General features: G+C 36.3%; 1 protein-coding gene across 1 annotated transcript in view; it reads left to right on the top strand.

The window, feature by feature from the left end:
• LOC119586764 overlaps positions 1 to 780 on the top strand; it is a 30,636-nt gene that overhangs the window by 23,594 nt on the left and 6,262 nt on the right. Inside the window, 1 exon segment of the mRNA XM_037935491.1 lies at positions 215 to 329. Coding sequence (XP_037791419.1) covers positions 215 to 329 — 115 coding nt within the window.

Genomic DNA, 780 nt, shown 5'->3' with positions numbered 1-780 from the left:
TAACCATTGTCTTTTTTCTATATCTTTGTATGTTAAAGTGGCAGAAGGAACTGCAGGGAATTAATGCCACGCCCAGATCAAGCTTCAAATGTTCCTAAGCTGCCATTTTGTCATAATCCTGGGACTCTTGTCTAGCAGGCTGGTGATCCTCACTGTAACCAAACCATGCTTGCAAAATTCTGTACCATTCCATTTATTTATTTATTTTTATCAGTGTTCATCTTTAGTATTCTGGCCATATGTGACATATCTGTTGCTGGTATTCTAGAGGTTGCTTGGTTACCATCCGTGCCGTTACATGTTCTCATACTCATAGATAACACATGCAGGTACGCTCGGGCATAGATGCGTATATGCTCATGCACACATATAGTTGACAGTCACAATCAACACTCATAAGCATTTGCACAAAGAGTCTTATGGTTGTAAAATGTCTTCTTCTTATAGTGACTTGCTTTGAGCGACTCTAAACCTGAAAACCCAATTAATTACTTTGGTTTGGATTTCATGCCAATCTGTTCAAGGGACAAATTTGTCACGTATAGTGGGAGAAACAAAGAGAAGCAGAACGTTTTTACTGTAACGTTTCTGATTGTTATATTTGTTTTGAGTTTATAGAAAAAGATTACGTGTCCATTTTTCATTTTATTATTTTTTTTAAACATGTTTACCTGCCACATGATAATCCTACTCCATTTCCATAGAGAATGATTTTTTTTTCTCTCTCTCTCAACTTCAAATAAACATGATTGATAGGATTGCTTCTAAGCTGTAAGCTTG

The sequence above is a fragment of the Penaeus monodon genome, chromosome 21, assembly GCF_015228065.2.
Source record: "Penaeus monodon isolate SGIC_2016 chromosome 21, NSTDA_Pmon_1, whole genome shotgun sequence".
In the NCBI taxonomy this organism is placed as follows: Eukaryota; Metazoa; Arthropoda; class Malacostraca; order Decapoda; family Penaeidae; genus Penaeus; species Penaeus monodon.
The sequence above is the reverse complement of the archived record's forward strand: the minus strand, read 5'-3'. Positions and strand labels throughout refer to the sequence as shown.